Consider the following 20949-nt stretch of genomic DNA (forward strand, 5'->3'; position numbering starts at 1 on the left):
CTCTGTTAACACTGCTTCTAACACAGCTTAGTCAAAGAAAGGCCTTCTCTATTCAAAGGTGTGTCCTTTCCTAAATGTTGTGTGCTGCAATGTATAGAGTAATTGGAGCTTCTTAAAAAAAAGGTTGGCAGATTTCTTTAACGCTGGCGGAATGGTACTTTCCCTTGCCCTCATTCTCCAAAGTGCCTAGAGAATCCAGAACATTGTTAATGAGGTACTGAGCAAGTCCCTAAGTGTTGCAAACTGCATTAAGGTGTTCAACTTCTTCACCTACTCACATTTAGGATTCTGCTGTAAAACACTGTGATTCAAGAAACTGTGTGCTCCCTACAAAATCTGGTAGAGTTGTTTGCTAACCAGTGGCTTTAGAACACCCTTGGCAATACAAAAGTAAAATTTTTCATTGAAAATTCTGAGACATTTCCTTTTTTTCTTCTATATTTTCCTTAATCTGGAGTTAAGCAACATGCACCTTGCTGATCTTTTTATACTTCCATTATTGTAACTGACCTACTTTGAAAAACAATTTTGTTCTTCTGGTGTCACAGGGCTATTTAGCAAACTAAACTAAACTGTGCTTGGGACCAACCACTGATGCCAGTGGGTCTGCTCACATGCTTAGTTGCATTTGTATTTTCCAGGACTGTTGGCTGGCATTTAGTGTTTGATTTTGGCTTGCTTGTACCTTCAGTGATTATTGAAACAATGTCTGACCTCAGTTTTTAAAAAACTTCTTTTGCCCCTTTTAATCAAGGATTAGGTTAGAATACCTAACTTGTCAAATTTAAGCCTTGCTGTTGATTTTCACATTCATCAAGGGTGCACAAATTGCGTGTCCTTGTATGTGCATGGCCTGAGCAGCCTGGTCTGGTAGGTCAAGTACAAGCACATCTTGTAGCACACAGAGCCCTAAGCAATGTGGTGGGATTCACTGTCACTAAAAAGCACAGAGAAGCAGGAGGTTCTGGTGTGCAGCTTGTGAATAATGTCATGTCAGAGTGCACATTAGGGCACCTCTGCTGTGGCCCTTCCACTGTCCCATTGAAGCTCAGCATTGTTCAGGGCTGCAGAGGATGTGTTTAACAAACAAGACTCATCACAGAGGGGAGACATCTCTGATGTTTTGGCCCAAAAATGCTGTTTGTACATTTCTCTATTGCTATCATAGGGCACACTTTTGAGTGCAAAAACCAAACCCTGGGAATTTTTCTCAAAGGATGGAAAGGATTAGTTCATCTCAGGTGCTCAGCTGCTGTTGTCATAGGTCTTTGGGCAGCACTGTGTGATGGATTCATTGTATGTGAATTCAGTGTTCTGATCATGCCTAAGCATAGGTTATTTAAATTAGAAAATTGGCTTTCCATCACTTTGTGTACCCTGGCATGCATAATGTAAAGCAGATGACTTCCTAGCTGGAAAAAAAATAAAGGGTTTGCTGACATCATTAACAGTAATTACTGAGATACAGAGCTATAGAGGAATTAACTTAGCAATGACAGAGCTCTCGCATTGGTCTCTGAGTCACCAGCACTGCAGCTGGGCTTTATTCAATACAAAAACTTCCTGAGTGGCAGACAGAGCTGTCCTAAGGACAAGTGATTCTGCAGGATAAATTCCAAGAAGAGATAAGAGTTTCTCTTAGTGAGAAATTCATCTTAGGAGTTCCCAAAACAATATTTTGTGCAGGAGCCTAAGCACCTTTTTTAACTTAATGCTTGTGGCTTTTTGGAAAGGATTTGAACTGCTTTGTCTCCAAAGAGAGCATGCAGGGAGATAACTATTCCACCAAAGCTGGTAATATAAAACAGCAGCATGAACATTTAAGCAATAAGCTGACACCTGCGTCCTACAAAAAGGAACACTTGGTTTCCACCTTAAGAAGAAGAGATATTGGACACTTGTGCCAGATGATTATGTCGTTTGGGAGAGCCCATAGATGTTAGAGTTCTGGGTTTGACAAAAGATCCATAAATCAACAGTCATATTGACAGGCCTTTTAAATTGTCAGGCATTTTGCAGCAGGAGATATGTCTTTCATTTGCCTCTTGATAAATGTGCTATGCTGGGAGTTACACAGTCACCTGCTTTACAGGCTTGGGAAGTCTTAACACCAGAAGACTTTTCACCAGGGTATTTATGTGTGCTTTTCAAAGTGGCTCTAAAATACATTTTTCCCTTTTACTTGAATCACCTTTTTTTTTAAATGATCTTTTCTAGCACATTTCTGGGATATGATGTCCTTTGGGTGAAAAGAAACACTTTTACAACTAAAAAGAAAAAAATCAGTTTCATATATAACTTTGCCTTGTAGGCTTGAGGATATGAGTGAGGCAAATGGGAATAACAGACAAATGAAAACAAATTTTGAGCATTTTCCCACATAGTCCCTAATTCATGATTTCTGTAGAGAGCAGTTCCAGGGAGCAGCCTCCTGCACCAGGCTGAGACTCACTTGGCAGTCAGTGTGCATCGCACCCCATCTACAGGCCGAGACAGAGAAATCACTTTCCTTTCATGCCCTGAATAATCTGTGCTAAAGATGTCAAAACAGAAAGGAGAGGCATATTCCACACCTTTATTGCCAGAGTGTAATACTTAGCTTCAGCAGTGCTTCAGGAGATCTTGTAATGGACCTGTGACTGAGAAGCAAAACATTTGGAAGCCTACAGAATAAAAATGGGATGAGATTTCCATCCATTCCCACATCATTGCTTGTCACCCAGAAAGTTGAACTGGTACCTGTTTACCTTTTTTGACAGGGTGGGCATTTTATCACTTTCTCAGATTAATTTTTTCATAGCAATTGGAATAACACTCCAAGAAGCCAGACATTCCTTAGAGCTTTACTCCCTCACTTACCGTACTTTTGTCACTGGTTTTACTGGTTGAATGCAGGGATCAGAGAGCCTGATCTCCATTCCAGCCCCTAGATTTGTGCAGGAGCATGAGTTTGTCCCCTCCATACAACATATCTCTGAGCAAAGTGAGGCTGTTCCCAAGAACTGGAAGGCTTAGAGATGTGCCTTGGTGACTTGACCCAGGAGTGCAGTATTGTTGCAAGCACCAAGCCTGACCTTGCCACCTGGCCTGAAGAAGCAGTTGTTTCTGTTTTGCTGGTTTTCAACCACATGCCAGCAGCCTCAACATTCCCAGAGAATCTTTGCTGTCACATTTCTGCCTCTCTGTGTGAGGTTTTCAAGTAATTTGGAGGTAGAAAATACCCAGCTCTGCTACCCCATCCCAGTGAGCTGCCTAGGTGTTGTTTGCAATTAAACATACAATATCCTGTTTATTCCAGCTGATCCTTTCTATCTTGAACATCTTCCTAATGGCCTCTTTGAGATGAAACACTGGTTTAGTATTTGGTCTAATTCTCAATCTCCCTTATTCATCCTCTCGTCATAAATGTGTAATGATTCCCCCTCCTTTCCTCTTGTTCTCTTACTACTTACATGACTGAGGTACTTTTAGTGTTCAGTTCAATAACTGTGTGCTGGAGGAATTTCTGCTGTATTCTCAGTTTCCCATTGGTCTCAGGGAGGTGCAGAGTCATTTTATAAGTTGTGCATACGGACTACCCCAAATGCACTCTTAATGGAAAAGGTGACTCATTCTTTATAAGGAACTCCTCACTACTACAGAACTAGGCTGTTTTCATAAACAGAAGTAAAGAACAACTGTGAGAAGCACTTTCATTGTTATCACTGACAGGGATAGGATATACTGAGAGCAAGCAAGGTGCTATATTTTGGGTTCTTGGCTGCAAAGCAAGAAGAACTTTCATTGTTATCACTGACAGTGATAGGATATACTTTTGGATAGGATATACTGAGAGCAAGCAAGGTGCTATATTTTGGGTTCTTGGCTGCAATATTATATCATTTACCATTCCAACTGCAATTTAGGTATAATCTCCTGAAGGTGTTCTGTCTTTTGGTGATTTATACCTTAATGCTGTTTGACTTGCCCTTTAAAAGCAACTTCTCAGTAAATAATCAGGTCTCAAAAATGATGGAAACCCACAGCTGAACCACAGCCAATCTCTCAATGGAAATAAAATTACTTCTGGAAAGTAAAAGGTCGTTTTCAGACTTTCTTTGAACTGCTGAAAGAGACATTAAAGTACACAATGTGATGGATCTACAAGGCATGTGCAGAGAGGTGTGAAACACTAGGAGCTAAATCCACAGAGCTGCTAAAGGGAAATGCTGATAACAATTATTACTTCAAGCAAGTCTTTGCCATCTGTCATGATGATACCTGAAGACCTGATAGACCTTAATTTGATGCTTGCAGCATGCAGTCAGAGAAGACACTGTGCTCAGCTGTGCTCTGTGATTATCAGACTCACCTAGCCTCAGATCAGTTGAGTTCTGGATACACAGGTACATCTGAGGCTCTTGCCAAGAGCAGCCTGGTGGGTCTCCAGTGCCATGCAGTCTTTTGGGCTGTGCTTCACATGCTCAGCTGCACTCTTCCCATCTGTCACTTGTTGGTGACTGCCTGCCCTCCCTTCCTTGTCAGGCATCCTGCTCAGGAACATGTGTTTTGGTAAGGTTTTCTGCATGGAGAGAGGTCATTTAGATGTGTCACTGTGTATTCCACAGAGAAGGCACTAGCCATGAAAGAAATACATTTTTGTTTTGAAGCCAAAACAGTTTTTGATGTTCTCTGCACTTCCCAGGGGAGTTCATTCTGTGCTCATGGAGAAAGCCTCTCTCCTGCACAGACCACTGCTTCCCAATGAAAAAACTCATATCCAGTAGAGAGGCCCAGTATCACTCCTAATTTCTAACACTAACAATTGTGCAGTTATACATTTGTGCTGGCTTTAGCACCAGATAGAAACTAAACTGCAAATGAACCACTCCCCTTCCCCTGCCTGTTCCAGTAAGGCAGTGGCAAGAGCAGAGACTATGGGTTGAGATTACAATTTACTGAAAGCACAAAGCCATGGAGTAAGAAATTCACAATAACAACAGCAGTATTAATAGCAAAGGTGTACAAAAAGAGAAAGTGTTTTACCCAGCAAAAAGGAGTTCACCACTGGGAAAAAACAAACAGATGGTAGATGCTCCCTGTAGGTTGTGTCCACTTGGTTCCCCAGACAAAGGTGATAATGGAGACCATTCCCACTCACTACCTACGTGGCCAGCAGGCACAAAGGCAGGATGGCAAGGGAACTCTCACGGCTAACATTTCCCACACTCCCCATCTTGAAATAATTGAAGCCAGTGACAAATAAACCCCCTGTGCTGCTGCTCTGCTGGGCTCAGTGCTGCACAGGTGTCTGTTGTTGTTTCTCCTGCCCCACTGTGCTGGTCCTGCAGGTCACTGCCACTTTTCCAACCATTCTGCCACCTCCTTTCAGCTCAGCTCAGCTCAGCTGGCCCGGGCTCAGCTCAGCTGTTGTCAGTGGGGCTCCCCTCAGCTGTTCTGGGGTTCAATCCCACCAGTCCTTCCCCATGGCAGCCTCTGCTCCGGCTCTGTCCATTCAGCCCTGCTGGTACGAGCGCTGTTGCCGCTGTCCTTTCAGCACCAAATCCTGTAGTAAGAAAATGGGAGGGGGAGCAGGGGTGCAGTGGGGGCTGGATCTGCAGGGGCTGATGCTGACCCCTTCCTTCTGGAGAGAGAGGCAAAACAGTGCCCACTTCTGAGGTGTGCTCATTTTCACCCCAAAACCACTCCCACATGTATGATGTGGGTGGTATAGAATAACAAGTTGGATGTGCCCATGCTGCACTAAGCTTCACTCCCTTCTGCACATCTAGGACAACATCTAATCCTCTGCTGGACATACTGATCTAGTGAAACCTACCTGTCTGCCATAACTGAAAATTTAGTCCCTCATATTCTGAGTGATGCTGAAACACAAAGTGAAACTGTCGGACACCCCAGGTATTATATTTAATTTAGGGTTCTGGATACATCAGCAGGTAGCCTGCTTTTATTCATCTCTCAGTAGCCTAAAGTATACTCTTCATCTTCCAGTAAGAGTTGGGGCCTTGCAAATATTTCAGCTTATGACTTATTATTCCTTTAATACTGGCAACAATACTAAACAAAATCTTAACTTCATATCACCAAAAGTTTACAGTCTAATGGCAAATCCATCAAAATTTATTTAAAGATTAAATTCTTCAATCTAAATGAAGGAGCTGTAAACTTGCAGTCCATATATTTACCTAATCACTTAATCTCCATTTCCAGCTATTAGCACTGTTTACTGTGACAGAAGTGTGATGGAAGATGAAGATGATACCTGTATTTTGTTCAGTGAAAATATAATCTATATTCTCTACTAGTGAAAAGAAAAAAACAAATAAAAAGCCTACTGCAACTTGCTGATAAGAGTCAATGCAGTATTTTGTGCCATGTTGTTATTTTGTTTCTTGTTCCTCTGTTGCTGAAATCAAAAAATCTGTAGGAAACACAGTTCAGGGCTGACCCAAACCAGTGCAAAGTTCTTCTTTTCAGTGAGTTTTGTTTAAAATTTTGATAATTAAAAAAAATATTCCTAAGTAGAATAATTTTAATTCAGCATGAGTATGTTTTTGAAAGCAAGGATTGATTTTTCTACGAAAATAAACCATTGTTTCTTTATTCAGTGACTGGCTGAAATCAGAGTATCTTATATTTGTAATTCTTTTCCCTGCTTTTAGCTCTGGATAACAGAATATGCTCTGTCTGCTGTGATGCAAAAGCACCTATCTGAGAAACAAGAGAAGATAATGCAAGGTGTCGTGAGCAGACTAGGATGCCTCAGTGATGAGTAAGCATGGTTTCATCCCTGAGCAGTGAGGTAAAACTTCACTGTTGCGTGCCCAGATAAAAACTTGTGTACATCACATTGTGGAAAGCAGTCTTGAGGGATTATTAGCACCTTCAGAGAGGCAATTGGTCTAGTTTTTTGTCAGGGTATCAAAAGCAAATTTAAAAAATAGACATATCATGACTCCTGGAAATTAGGAAAAAGAGTCTTATATGATTTGTCACTGGTGTGCTTTGTGAGCATCTGCTGTGTTTGTGAGTGGCTTCTAGTCTAGAACCAGCCTCTCTCTGTGCTCCCTATGTCACAGTGGAGTTGCATATTCTGCAAGATAAAGTGTTCATTCCAGCAACATATAGATGGTTATTTAGCTACTTTATTTCTGTTTTCATTTTAATTTAACTCCAATGTGACAGAATTAGAAGTGTAACACGGCAGTACCCATTCCTTACACAGAGCAGTTTTCCAAGGCATGCTTTGTACAAGAAGACGTTGCACAGAGTGAAGAATAACTCTTGTCACCTTTAAGCAATGACTCTGCTGAACACAGGTGTGCAAGCAGCTTCACTGATGGATTTTTAATGGTCCTTTTTACAGGTCTGTTAGCTATATATTGCAAAAGCAGCAGCTTCTGCTGTGCTCAGTGCTCAGAAGGTTAACCTTGCGAAGAGCGGGAGTGGCAGCCCTGGCGCGCATGCGCCTGTCCAGAAAGAAGAGCTCGCTCCAGGAGCTGAGAGAGCAGCACACCCTGCAGAAGGGATCCTCCCTGTGCCAAGATGAGGACCAGTGGCAGTTACAGAAGGCAGTGGTAGGTATGGTGTCCAGGTGGGTTGTCTCCAGAGGTCTCATATGCTGTGATATTTGGCATTAGAAGTGGCCATTGCAGACCTAAACTGCAAAAAAACCCCCCAAAAAAACCCCAACAACAAAAAAAGTCTAAGCTCCAATGAGAAAGAAAAATATTCTCTGTCAAAAATATGTGCATTGCTGGCATAGGAGATCCCTGAGTGTGCCTGTTGTAGTTTGGGCAGACATTTTAAAATCCCTTACACTTACACTATAGTGAGTGTCCTAGCAAGCTTATTTGGCAATTTATTTATATGGAAATACTATGCAAGGATGCCAACATGTATAAAGGACTTCTGCAAAGCTACTGCTTCAGGGTAAGAGCACATCCTATTAATTCTGCTGAGGATCTTAATATGCACTTGAGAAGTTCTTACTGGACCATTAGGAGAAGTTCTTACTCCTACCACACCAGTCAAGTTCCTCTATACTGTCATAATTTTTCATTCTTTTTTCTCTGTCCATAAGAAGATCAGCATCCATGCCCAATCCTCCTAAATTACCTGGCTACTGTAAGTCAAGAACACAATAGAAAGTTTAAGGGATTTTTAGACATGATGTTCCCATAGGTCACTTTCACGTATGTTCATGACTGGTTTTTAGTGTTGATCTATTAAGTGTTGTTGGTTATTTAATTACCTGCACTGGATATTTATGTAGAGCAACACCACATTTCATATTTCAACTTCAGACAACCCTCCCAGCAGGTGTCAGTGATAGCTCTGCCCAACCCACTGCTGCTGTACATATGGCTGGAGCCCATCAAACACTTTGCAGCTCTGTGCTCCATGCTGTTGCTGTGTAATTAGCTGAGAGGTAAAATTCTTGTACCCCTCTAATTTTGATTTGCATCATACAAACCCTCAGTCTCCACATGGAAGAGGAATAAGGAAAATCTGTGTCCTGCTGTTTTCATATTTGCAAAATATCAATTGAAGCAGTTTCTTTTAAGTTTGAAAATCTGAAAAACTCATTAACCTTCAGAAGAATTAAAATACAAAATAATAAAATAAAAATGCATATCACTGCATTCCTCTTGCTTTCCACTGCTCCCTCTCACTTAGCTCACATGGAGACGTTAATTGATGCAACAATCACTGCCTTCCCTAATGAAAATTAAATGTGCTCAGGTATCAGTGTTCCTATGGCCTCTCTCCATTACAGCCTCTTTGAAAGTCCAGCTAAAACACATCTCACAAGGAAGTGTCTAAAAATACCCTTGCTGGATTCTTGCTGCTGAAAACATAGGGCATAAGTGTGGAATTGGGAAAAGTCAAGAGAGAAAAAGCATGTTACAAACATCCTCCAAAACTAAAAATAATCTATAAGGAGTTCAAAAAGAGGTTAATTTACAGACATTCAACCAGATTTTTAGATATATTGTGTTGTTTTACCCAAACTTAATTTTTACTTGGGCCAGTTTAATACTGGTGGACAATGTCATGTCTGTCTATTGATTTCATATAGAATGTAAAATGACTAGTGAATCCTAGCTTGGGCATAATCACATGACATTGGGTCTCTAAAAAAATGAGAAGCAGTTTACTGACGTTCCAACTTTCTCAAAAACCTCAAAAACATAAGTCGTAGCTATCAATATAACATGTGAGAACAAGTCAGCATTAATAAGGATATTTCTACAGATGAATGTTTTTTACTTGTATTTCTTATTTCCAAGAACGCATCAAATAGGTACTATCACATCTTCCAGAATAATTTGATGCTATTTAGCCTTAACTGAGTGTATAAATATAAGAAAGACAACAGAATAGAAGGCCATCTGTGGCAGACTGCTACACTTGAGGGTGACAGAGCAGACCATGCTGGTAAGCAGATACTACTGTTCGCTAAAGAGAGCTTAGATGAAAAGTGTACACTTTTCTTGCACAAAAATGGAGGCAAGGATGGTCCAAAGACCTCAAAGGACTTAAACTCTTTAGCCTAAAAAATAGGTGCCTTCTGGAATATCATAGGTTTTAAAACTGACATCAAATACATGAATAGAGAACCATTTTTCACGTTTCTAATGAAGGAAGAGAGCATCTAGCAATGTTACCAGATGGCAGGTTCAAAATTAAGAGATATGTGAAAAAGCTTTAGAACTCACCAGCAGAGGATGTTGTGCAAATGGTTTTCAAGTGTATTACCCACCTTTGTGACCTGTCCCAAGGGCCATTGGTACTCCCAAGGGTATTGGTACTCCCAAGGGTATTGGTGCTCCCAAGTACCAGCAAACCAAGTTTTTCTCAGGTAGACCACACAGACTGTGCAAGCATTCCTGGTGCATAACTGTACTTGCCTTGCTCCTGTGCAATTTATCAAGGTATCCACAATTGTCCCTTGCTGGACTCAGGATATTTCACTTATGTGGGAATACATCACTTAGGAGAGACTAATAGGACAGGATGCAGTTTTTGCTGTACATCTCATGACAGAGGCTATAGTTCTGTTGGAAAGACAATGTATTAAATGTATTAAATGACTGTACAAACTTCCTCTGTAAATTATATTATTATAATGATGAAAACTGTAACATTCTGAATGTGTGCAGGACTTTCTTTCAAAGTGAAGCTGACTACAATTGTTAACATATTTAAATGTCAGTGCTGTCTTTATTTTCTGATTACTAGGAGTCCCACATTTGTGAAGAGGAGGAGAAGCTTGAGGAAGAAATGCAAGAAACCAATTTAGAATTTCACCAGCAGCTAGTCACAGAAATCCAAGAAGCTCTTCAGTTTCTTCAGCAGCACATGGAGCAGGTGATTGGGCAGACCCTGCTGCAGTATGCCCGAGGGGAAGCTGAAAAAAAGAGTTCAGATGATGACCAGGACTTCAAGGTATGGAAATGGTCAACAGCAGTTTTCCAAACAAAACAAGGGCTACCTTGCACAGATGGAAAGCAATTTAATGTATGCATTAACCTGAGCCTGGGAGTATCAGTAGAAAACCCTTAGGACCTGTGTTAAAACTGAGCATAATTGCAGAGCATTTGCAAGCTAGCATTTATGTAGCAGTACTGTATTTGCTACAGCAGCCAAAACAGGTTTTAAGTCAAACACTGGAACAGTAAAAATATTGTCACAACTCTTGGTGACAGAGAATAACAAAAAGAAGAAAAAATTGAGATGATTATCTATTGATTAAGGGGTTTTGACTAATTAATAATTTTCATTCTACCAGCTTACTGTTAATTCAAAGATAAATAATTAAATAAAATTAAAGTGTACATCATAGATGAATAATTTTTTTCCAAAGTAAATATTTGGATTTTCTGTGTAATGGAAAGTCAGAACAGAGCTACACATAGATTAGCTTGCTTTGCTGACAGTTGGCTTGACTGTTAAAATGGGCTGTAGAGATTGAAAGGATAGGGGAATGACCTCTTCCCAGATGGAGATGAGGCAAATTAGAAAGATTTTTCTGCAATTTTTCATGTTGAAATGTTGCACGATTTTCAGTATCTTAGTCTACCCCATTTTTAAAGCCACATTTAAATTCATAACTGTGTGTGCACATACCAAATTAGGTGTGGGGTTTTTTTAAACAGATCAAAACACTTTTGGGCTTGGAAAATGAATTGTGAATTGTACTGTGTGATACAGGAGAGACTGGTGGAATCTGCTGTTGAAAGTGTATATGGGACCAGCAATAATATCAGTAGACTGGTGCAGAAATACTACCAGCAATTAGGAAAAATCACAGAAGAGTATGAAGGAAAAAAGCTTCAACATCTGAAATCCTTACAAGGTTCGTATGGTACTGACAACTATGAGACAATTTTGTTTCCCAGTAAGTGTGCTTAGTGTAAGGTTAGAGGATTTTGCTTCTTCTGGCATCCCTTGGCCTAGTAAATCTGACTTTAGTGTGCCAGGCACAGCCACAGGAGGAAAGGTGGGGAGTACCTCCCCTCTCACAGCCAGCCCAGCCCAGCCCTGAGTACATTCAGTAACAGCTCCCTGATGGTGCAGGTGGTAGGAAGGGTGCCTGTCAGCCCCTCTGAGTGTTCAGAAAAGGTTGCTTGCTCCCCAGATGAAGGTTACAAACCCATCCATCTCCCTCCTGTTTAATTAAAAAAGAGTGGTGTGAGGTCTTGTCTGTCAGATGTGCCCAAGCCCTGCTGCCAGGCAGGACTGCAGGAGCAGAGTCAGGAGCCTGGTCAGCAAATAAGCACTCAGTCACAGAGTGTGAGCATATGCAAAAGTAACCAGAATAGTTCTCTGTCAGGGGAGAGGACATCTTGTGAAACTGGGCATACCCAGGAATAAGTCACATCTGAGTGGAGGGTTTTCTTTATAATGCATTTTTTGTTTAGGTAATACAGTTCTTGCTTAAGGCATCAAGGTCTTTTCAGAAAATTTCTGTTTTGAATTCCATGTTAATCAGTTAGCCTAGTGGGAGAAGTAGGTAAACAGGAATTCAGTGACATTTCTATCGCAGCTAAATGATGCACTAAGTATTCTCTTTGCAGCAGATCACAGTGGCAGAGTGTGTAAGAAATACTTGATATCCCTAAGGAGCAGTAAGTTTGGAAAGACTACCTAGAATCAGGATTAATTTGTAATGAAAGTTGTCACAACTCAGTTTAATTTTGAGCAGAAAATTTTTCAAAAATGTTATTTCAGCAGAAGGAAATGAAAGGATCAGACTGAAGAATAAAGAGAATGAACTGGCATTTAAAGAGAAACACACCAAAGGCCTCCTGAATGTGTCATCCACGGTCCACCAAAGGTTAGACCAGGCAGCAGCACTGCTGTCTGTTTAAACTTTGTGAGTTATTGCAGATCTACGTGAATGTCTAGCTGAATAAATGTCTTGAGTTTGCATTTTATACTTCTCTTTGATGGAAAAGAAATACCTATTGCCAAATGATGCCCTTTGATCTCAGATAATTACTTTCTTATTAAATAAACTTTTTGATGCTCATTAGTTACAGATTGAAGAACTATACTTAGGCAGTTTGAAAAGAGAGAATGAAATACAATGCCAAAACATCTGCCAAATTTTAAAAGAAATTCAACATAAATGTGGGATAGGAACCAATGCTGAATGTAATTCATTACATTCCATCCTTTATACTCTGAACATCAAAAGTCTTTGTTGGTTTGCTGTGGAGAAAACATATACCATAATGAAGAGAAAATCCTTGAAACCCAAAAAATACTCAAAAGTGGAAAGAACGCATCAGTGAATGCCTTGGAAAATCAGGATTACGTGCACTAAATTTAGAGTGGAATCCCTCAAATGTTAGTTAAATAAAAATCATATTTAATTAATTACTGATTAAATGAAAATTAAGTCCAGACAAAAAGCACTGCAATTAAAAAGGCATAAGTTATCATAAAAAGTTCTATGGCTTGTCATGTACATTTTACATTTTTGTAATCATTTGATCTCTTTAGTCTTGATTTATTATCCAGAAAAAGACAACAGCTTCAATTTAGGCATTGTAAAGAGGTTAAATCTTTCTTTAGACATTCTGTTTCTCCTAAATTGAAAGATATCATTCCCCACTTTTTTATCCCTGTTTGAGTTAGTAAAGAAATGGATTTGTGTAATAAAGGGTTTCATAAAAGATCTGTTAGTTATTCATTATCAAATTTATCATTTATTGTGACATACAAATTCACTTTCCACCTGTTTTCTCATTTGTTTTTTCTGCTGTAATCTACTATCTTTAAACAAAATACAATGAAATTTGCCTTCACACAAGCAGAAGTGTGGTATTGAAGAATGTAGCTATGCAGCATCTAAGCTGATATCATAATAATCAGTAATCAAACCCATTTTCCTATTGCCATTATGATTTCTTTTATGGTCTAGTCCTTTGTAAATTAAAAACAAAGTTTACATTAATTTGTCTAACTCCAAAAAAACTCAATATTGTTTTATTGTTTTATTTCTTTTTGCCCTTGATGCAAGGTTAGGAGTGTGAGTTCAAAAAGCAAATGTTGAAAGGTAGCCTCTGTAAGCAGTGAGCATTACAATAGCAACTTCATTAAGTGTAAATGTCAGAAACAATTTGTATTACCTCCTTCCCCGAGGAATTTGATGGGTGATTGGCAGCATTGCTTTAAGATAGGTCATGCAAAAAAACAGAAGAAATACAGATGCAGCAAAGTTGCAGCCATTCAGGTTGTACTGTAATAATAATAATTTTTAACCAGAAAAGTAAAAGAAGTGAAGAACACAGTTGTTAATGCTTTCAGTTCCCAAGTTTTGAATAACCACGTTGATGGCTCAGTCTGGTTCTGATGATGGCTCAGTACTGAAGAGGCCTGGATGAAATGCCTAATTCTTAAAACCTTATTCTCACACCTGATCTTTGATCATTGTTTGCCTGGCCCCTTTGGCAAGCAGACAGTAAAAATTATCCTAGAAACATGCAGTGGTTTTGAAAGCAGGTTTCAGCTTTAGAGCTGAATTCCAGTTCCCAAAATCCAGGCATGGACACTGCAAACTCCTTTAATTCCTACCTCCAAAAGGACCTTGTATCCTGTGGACAGCCAAGGCAGGTTATTACAATAAGTAAATCTAAAAATCTACCACAAAATTTTCTGTCCCAGTGGAATCTGTCTGGGCCAATACTGTTAATGATCCTTTCTCTCTACAAAACTTCTAAACAGACTTTGACAGGGTTGTATTCCTCCCTTGCACTGAACAACATCTATACATTTCCATTTCTCTTGACCAGGATGGTGCTACAGCAGAACAAGATTTTGGCTCAGTTTGAACTGCGGCAACAAATTCGTCTGGAGTCTCTGAAACAGAAGCTGCTGGGATTGCAGCACCTAGGAACTGAGCTGGAGACTCAGCTAAGGGTAAAATGGTTCATGGATCTGAAGCATTCAGTAGAGAAACATGGGACACATTGTAGGGGTCTCTTTGCTACCCTAATTGAAATCAGTGCTGAGATTCATCTCTGTCTTGTGGGAACACTTCCCTGATTGTTTCCCTTATTGTTTCCTGGGTTTCTGCAGTGATGTGCCTGTTTAGTTGTGCCACATGTAATAAAATAACACAGAACTGAGCTGTGTTGTGTTGGGTGATTGCTGCTCTGTCCTTGCATGCAGGAAGCAGAGCAGGACTTTGTGAGTGAGTTGGCTGTGCTGACCCGAGTTCCACTGACTGTGAAGAAGAAGCCTTCCAAAAGGAGGAAGCCAGCAGGTTGGTACTATCCTGAATTGTTCTGAAAAAAAACCACAAAATTCCACAAATCACTGCATATTTTGCAGAATAACATGTTGGAGTTTCAGGAGAGATTTTTTTATCAGTGGCATTTCCCTCACTGAGATGTAGAAGAGTAATGAAACCTTTCAAGGTCACCCAGTTCTCCAGCAGCACAGCCACAAACAAGTGTCACCTTTCCTCACTCCAGAACAGCCTTTAACCTATAGATTGCATTGTGTCCACTGAGGTAAGGCTTTGCCCTGCTGAAACCAAAACATTTTTCCTGTCTTTGTCAGGTCCTTTAGAAATTACTCAGTTCATCTCAATTGCTGAATCCATGGGAGAACAGCAGAGTTGAATCACCCAGCTTTCATTCTCGTGGCAGAATGGAAGAATTCCCTCCCACTCATGTACTCAAAAAGACAACCCTACTGAATCAGGAAACTTGATCTATTTTTATAAATTTGCTGTAGTTTTGACAAATTATACTAATTCATTCTTCAGGAGATACCTGGGGACAAATTTTTAGAATAGCAGTCGTGTTTCTAGTCCACATTTCAGATGTAGTGTACAAGTGTCATCCTTTGAGCCGTGCAATCTTTCTGTCATTATCAGAATGAAGCATATGGTGCTACGTTTGAAAGATGCTGAAAGGCAGGACGGGTGCCTGAAAGGGAAAAGCAGGTCACTCCCTGCACAGTTTTGAAGTCTTTCTCCCCAGCTGTTCTTTCTCAGGTGTGCAGAATTGTTTGCCTTGGTAGGCACCGTGACTACACAGTGAGGGCTCTCAAAGCGGTGAATTTTTAACATCATGTTCTGATTCAAATCACTCAAAAATATGAACTGGCTTTTCTTCTGCTTGGTGGTAATAAAAAGCCATTTTCAGTTACTTGCTAAGAAAATGTATGATAGGGCTTTCAAGTGTTGCACCACATGGAAAGTTACTTCAGTGTTGAGCAAGTGTGGCAGTTCAGAGTCTGCTGTGTGAGAACTAACCAGTGGTAAAAAAGCAGTGTGCTGGGCTAATGTAAACTGAAGTGATTTCCTTGGAATAATAATAGGTATGTATGAAATGTTAGAGTGTAACTTTTTGCTTCAGGTTAATCAAAACCAAACAAGTTCTACTATTTGTGATTCTTTTTTTTTTTTTTTTTTAATCCACTGCATTTGGCAATTCAGGTGAAAAAGCAAAGTCCAAAAGACAGACCTTCCAGTCACCCAAACCAGCAGAAAAAGATGATTCCCATGAAAATATTCAAGAGCCCCATGGAATAACTTCTGGCTTATGCAGGTATGTTAGAGAGAGACTAAAAATATGGTATGTGAAAAGCTGTTTATAAAAATACCATTTTTTAATATAAAAACTGCAAAATCTACTTAAGGAGGTATGTCAGTCAAACTCAAAATATAATGACTGCACCAGCTGGGCTTCCTTAATATTTCCTTTCCACATGTATTTAACCTTTTTTAACCCACAATCTTTTTTAAATGTAGGAAATTCATCTGTATTTTGCTTGTCTGTGCTGCTGTGTATTTTATAAATAGCTTTGATTAAAGGTAGGGAAATGAGAAATACTGTTTCCAAATTTCCTTTATTTAGTTTTATTTAAACCTTAGTCACAGACAGCATAAATCAGCAGAGACAAGTGAATTCAATGGAACTAGGCTGAAATGTAGCAACCAAAATATGGTCTGTGGTATTTAGGCTTTCAACTTGCACCTTTATTTCAGGAACAAAGGCGAGCGCCAGTCTTTGGCTGATGAGGGCAGCAGCTCTAACAATGATTTTCTTGATAGATGTTTCAGTTGGCTTGTGCTGGGGTGCTACTAGAGGAGAAATGGCTACAAACCTGAAAGATGCCAGCTGATCACTACGGGCAGATCAAACCAGCCAGCTGGTTGCTGCGGCTTGATATATTGAGCAGAGAAAATCCTGCTGACAGGCAAAGCAAACAGTTGGTTCTCAGGAGCCACAGGCCTTTGGGGAAAAGTATTTATCCCCTGAGTGACCTCAGCCTGGGACTGACTTCAGGAGATGGCTCCTTTCCCTGATGGCATCAACCCTTTTCACACACTCCTTTCCCACAGCCGACGAGGGATGCGTGTGTGGGGAACAGGGACCCAACAAAGGAAAGTTTATGGTTTTGCAACTTTGTTTTGGCAGCCCCAACAGAGGCAGTGAAACCAGTGAGTGCAGAATTACGTAGCGAGAGCCTTTCTTTTACCAAAATTAATTTCCTTCAAGAGAGAAGTAGAGCATTTTAAAAACTGTCTGCAATTTTGTTTTCTTTCTCTTACTTATTCTTTCAGAGAGATGTCACAGAGTTCACATGAAGGGGAGACTGAACCAAGGAAAAACTCAAAGATGTTAAAAAAGAAAGGCAGCAGGTAGTAAAAGCTTTTGTCTGAGCTGTCTGAACACAGTGTACCAAGGCATCCTTCTGGGGAATCTCAGCAGCTGTAGGTACTTACTGAGCTGCTTTGCTGAGGAGCAACCAAGAAAATCAATAATAACTCATAAATCTTTTTTTAGCTGCAGACCAAGAATCAATCCCAACTTCCTTTAGCTGTTAATAAAACATTCCCTCTTGGTTTTGGTAAGGGGGAACAAGGAAGTCTTTAATACAAAATCTTTGAGACTGCTTGGGTAATATGCTGGGGAGACAGTTTTAGATTTGGAATAAACCAGGATAGTGCAGCTGTAGAAGAACAGGTGCACACTGGGACCAGGTCAGTGTATCTCAGTAAGGTTTCATCCCAAGAGTGATGGACTGTTTACTTTTGAGCCTGAGATGTGGTACCTAGTAGCATTCTTTTTTGTGAATGCTACTTTGACCTTAGGAAAGGAGATGAAAATGTAGAGAATATGTAAACAGGCTTCAGATGGTACTGGTATATCAAAAGATGACTTTTGGTCTCTCTTTTGTTATATTTTTGTGCTTCCAGTCCTATGTAGGCTTTTTAAAATTTGTACAAAGATGTTTATATATCTATTTCTCTGCCTTTGTCTTAGAATACAAATTGTTACTTTTAGAGAAAATGAGAGAAAACTGGTTTACTCTTTCACTTTTTATGCTTCAGTTTCTGATCTTCTTCCTTAAGTGCACCCTTTTGTTTCCAATGTACTTTGTTATGCTCATTACATTTCCTATGGGAAATTCTTGTTATGCAAAGCAGTTAATCCTTACTGGCTGTACAGAGCACCTGTATTGTGTAATAAATTGCCCCATTTAAGCAATCCTACAGCTTTCATGAAGTGGGAGTATTCTGCCTTTTCAAAAATAAACATATATTTTGCTAAGAAAAGGCTGTCCTGTGGTGGAAGATGGAAGATACCACATCAGTTACTCAGTTTGCCTCAGACAAAAGTGCTGCCTACAGACGAGTTCACCAGGCCTGTTACACACGTGTGTTAAATGGTTAGTTTTCATCTCAGCTGTAAAAAAAATTTCTAAATTGTACCCTTTCAAGCATTTGATTCTGGTATTTCAGCACTTCAGCTCTGTGGTGTCTCTGCATTCCCAGTCTGGACATTTTAACATTTTAGTTGCTGCTTGTTCTTTTTTTTTGGGGTGGGATATTTTTTGGGGGGGGTTTTTTTTGTTTGTTTGTTTGTTTGGGGTTTTTTTGTGTGTTTTTTGGGGTTTTTTTGGGGTTTTTTTGGGGTGTTGGTTTGGAGAAAATTGGGTGGTTTTTTTTTTGGTAACAGAATCAATATATTCACATTAAATTGACCCCATTTCACTGCAGTGCTGTCTGTTCACAGGGCACAGGGAGCTGTTGCCATTGGAGAAGATGATGCTCTAAACCCCTCAGGGCAGCAGTAGCTCCTGCCACACTCAGGGTGCAGCAGAATCACTCCAGAGTGTTTCTGGTTACCCAGGAGGAGTCTGCCCTGTGCTGTGCTTTGGCCAGACCGGCTCGAAATGGCTTTTTCTCTGAAAAAAGGGAAATGTCTCAAAAGCAGGGCAGCAGTGCCCTCTCCCGGGCAGCTCGCGGTGCTCTCATCCCCTCGCAGGTGGAGGAGGCGGGCAGGGAGCTCCGGGATGGAGCCGGGGGGTCCCTGTGCTCGGTGTGATCCCTGCCAGTCCCAGGGAGGGTCCCTGTGCTCGGTGTGGTCCCCACCAGTCCCAGGGAGGGTCCCTGTGCTCGGTGTGATCCCCACCAGTCCCAGGAGGGTCCCTGTGCTCGGTGTGATCCCCACCAGTCCCAGGAGGGTCCCTGTGCTCCGAGCGATCCCCACCAGTCCCAGGAGGGTCCCTGTGCTCGGTGTGATCCCCACCAGTCCCCCCAGGTCCGGGTGCAGGCACCTCCCAATCTTCCATCTGCCTGACTTCCCTGGGATTTCTTTTCTCCCTGTCACAACACCCGCTGGCTTGTCCCCGTTAGGGACTCCCGTCCCTTTGAGTTTCCCCGTGGTACACCAAGTTCAGTGTCATGTGCAGGTGGGCAGTGTGACACCTGTCATCACTGTCTGTCAGTGAGGCAGATATTGAACAAGACAGGGTTTAACTGGACCAAGAAACAAGTGCAAAAAATGCCAGACAAAACTCAAGCAGTTAATATTTGAAATTTCATGTTATGTTAGAGAATCATAGACTCAGACTAGGGGGAAATGGGATACCTAGGCACCAGTCACAGCTCAGTTTACAGTGTAAATCCAAAAACTCAGTTTATAGTGTAAATCTATAGAGCACCCTCTGTTTATTCTGGAAAGGATAACATGGAGGTTTGATCATGCTTTACAGGTACATATCAAAAATGCTGCAGAAATTCAGGGGAAATGTCATGCCTTTTTCCTCCCATTTTAAACATCAGGGGTAACATTATTCCATCTCACATATACCAACAGCCCTTACTGCCATCACTGAAATTTATCTGGAAAGTTTGTGGAAAGTTCATCACAACCATGATGAAAAACTCTCCTAAAGTCAGTTTGTTTAGATGAGTGAGACTTATTTTTATACCAAGAGTAGATGAACAAGGATTGGTAGCTTAGTAGTAAGTGCAGAGGGAAGGTAATAAGGAACAGAGCATGGTAATAGGGAACAGAGCATTCAGATATCCCTGATTTTTTAAGGGAGGTGAAAACTCAGATGCAAGCAGTGAATTCATGGACACTTCCTGACCCAAAATATCAAAAATGCAAAATCCAGTGTTCTGTTGAGTCTGTAATGAAAACACACTTTGTTTTTGTGCCTAGAGCTCCTTGACAATTACACAGGATTTAGATACAACTTGAATTAAATCACTGTTGTTCCAGACTGATGTTCTAATTATGCAGAAGTCTCTATCATGTAGATCTATTTTTAATATTAAATTGTTTTTAAATGTAACACCTAACAGTATTACTAGTATATTGTATATTTAGATACACTGATAGATTAATATCTCTGCAGATATTTTGTACCTTAAAGAGTTTTTCTTTGACAAATGTTTATGTCAAGAAGATGGAATCATGGCAAACTAGTGAATTCTGCTTGCCACTCCCTTGGGTCTGTAAGGCTGTTGCCATGTGAGGTCTTTGAGAACAATGCTAGGTCTACATGGCAAGAAATAGCTGGTGCCAAGAGGACTAGATCAACACTTTTCCATTGTGCATTAAGCTGTGCATTTCCTTGCTCCGGGAAGACATTAGTGGCAGGATTTCACATGGGTTTAAACATACCTTGGCAAATGCATGGCAGAGAAATTCACTGAGAGCTACAGGTACAAGGATGTTGCTACTTCTCAAGAAATTATAAGGCACTGGAAATGGAGCAGACACTCAGAGAAGATTAGCATTATATGTTTGCTCTTCTGACCTCCTCCAAGCTTGTGTTGTTGGCTACTGGAACCCAGAGCAGATGGTCATCTGACCTGGTCTAGTCTGAGATGTTAGTTCTTGAGCACAAAGACCAGTATATTGCCAAGGGAAACATTTAAAGGCTGGGGCAGCTGTCAGTTTTGGTGCAGTCTTAGCATCATAATTAGCAGGCTTTGCTATAAACACTAGCATTTAAACATGTAACTGCATTGCTCTGGTAGCAAACTGTAGCACAAGAGAAACTGGTCCAAAATATGCTCAGAAATCAATCCATGGATCCGCCTTCCCTTCCACAATTAACAAAGATTGTTCCCAGGCTGGTCATAGGGACTAATTTTAAGCAGACCATTGCAAATAGCAG

General features: G+C 40.5%; 1 protein-coding gene across 2 annotated transcripts in view; it reads left to right on the forward strand.

Annotated features, from left to right (window-relative positions):
- Positions 1 to 19593, forward strand: part of EVC (EvC ciliary complex subunit 1) — a 50987-nt gene extending 31394 nt beyond the window's left edge. Inside the window, exons 13-22 of one of the 2 annotated variants that reach the window (XM_039728949.1) lie at positions 6663 to 6772; positions 7367 to 7577; positions 10246 to 10452; positions 11218 to 11362; positions 12238 to 12343; positions 14307 to 14433; positions 14686 to 14779; positions 15962 to 16073; positions 17093 to 17170; positions 18549 to 19593. In XM_039728949.1, coding sequence (XP_039584883.1) covers positions 6663 to 6772; positions 7367 to 7577; positions 10246 to 10452; positions 11218 to 11362; positions 12238 to 12343; positions 14307 to 14433; positions 14686 to 14779; positions 15962 to 16073; positions 17093 to 17170; positions 18549 to 18609 — 1251 coding nt within the window. In that variant the 3' untranslated portion in view covers positions 18610 to 19593. The remainder of the gene's footprint in view (positions 1 to 6662; positions 6773 to 7366; positions 7578 to 10245; positions 10453 to 11217; positions 11363 to 12237; positions 12344 to 14306; positions 14434 to 14685; positions 14780 to 15961; positions 16074 to 17092; positions 17171 to 18548) is intronic. The other variant, XM_039728950.1, reaches the window with a different exon arrangement.
- The last annotated feature ends 1356 nt before the right edge of the window (positions 19594 to 20949 follow it).

This window comes from Passer montanus, unplaced genomic scaffold (assembly GCF_014805655.1).
Source record: "Passer montanus isolate IOZ18808 unplaced genomic scaffold, ASM1480565v1 scaffold67, whole genome shotgun sequence".
Taxonomy (NCBI): Eukaryota; Metazoa; Chordata; class Aves; order Passeriformes; family Passeridae; genus Passer; species Passer montanus.